The sequence below is a fragment of the Eimeria mitis genome, genomic scaffold (assembly GCF_000499745.2).
Source record: "Eimeria mitis Houghton genomic scaffold, Emh_scaff1250, whole genome shotgun sequence".
NCBI lineage: Eukaryota > Apicomplexa > Conoidasida > Eucoccidiorida > Eimeriidae > Eimeria > Eimeria mitis.
The window spans coordinates 10,108-10,465 of NW_013568438.1; the positions used below are offsets into that span (position 1 = coordinate 10,108).

A 358-nucleotide genomic window follows, 5' to 3' on the forward strand; every position below is an offset into this window, starting at 1 on the left:
TTGCTGCTGTCTGTCTCCTTTCCACCTCACGATGGCCTCTGCATGAGTTTTAAATATTTGCTGCTGCTGCACTGCTGCTGCTAGCTGCGGTGTCTCCAGCTGCAGCAACCGACACACCTGCTGCAGCAGCACGGCAGGCTCACAAAGGCTGCGGTAGGAGATGCAGTCGAGCGGCGTCATAGAAATACCAGGACCCCACAACCCCGGTTGTCTTGCTGCTGCAGCAGAGTCTCCTGCTTCTGCAGCAGACTCTGCTGCTGCTGCAGCAGAGTCTCCCCCTGCTGCAGTGGCAGAGTCTCCTGCTGCTGCAGCACAGTCTCCTGCTGTTGCAGCAGAGTCTCCTGCTGCTGCAGGAGAC

General features: G+C 58.7%; 1 protein-coding gene across 1 annotated transcript in view; it reads right to left on the reverse strand.

The window, feature by feature from the left end:
* Positions 1-358, reverse strand: part of EMH_0032950 (uncharacterized protein) — a gene marked incomplete at both ends in the record, with an annotated part of 5,765 nt that overhangs the window by 3,790 nt on the left and 1,617 nt on the right. The window contains one exon of the mRNA XM_013494693.1: positions 189-347. Coding sequence (XP_013350147.1) covers positions 189-347 — 159 coding nt within the window. The remainder of the gene's footprint in view (positions 1-188; positions 348-358) is intronic.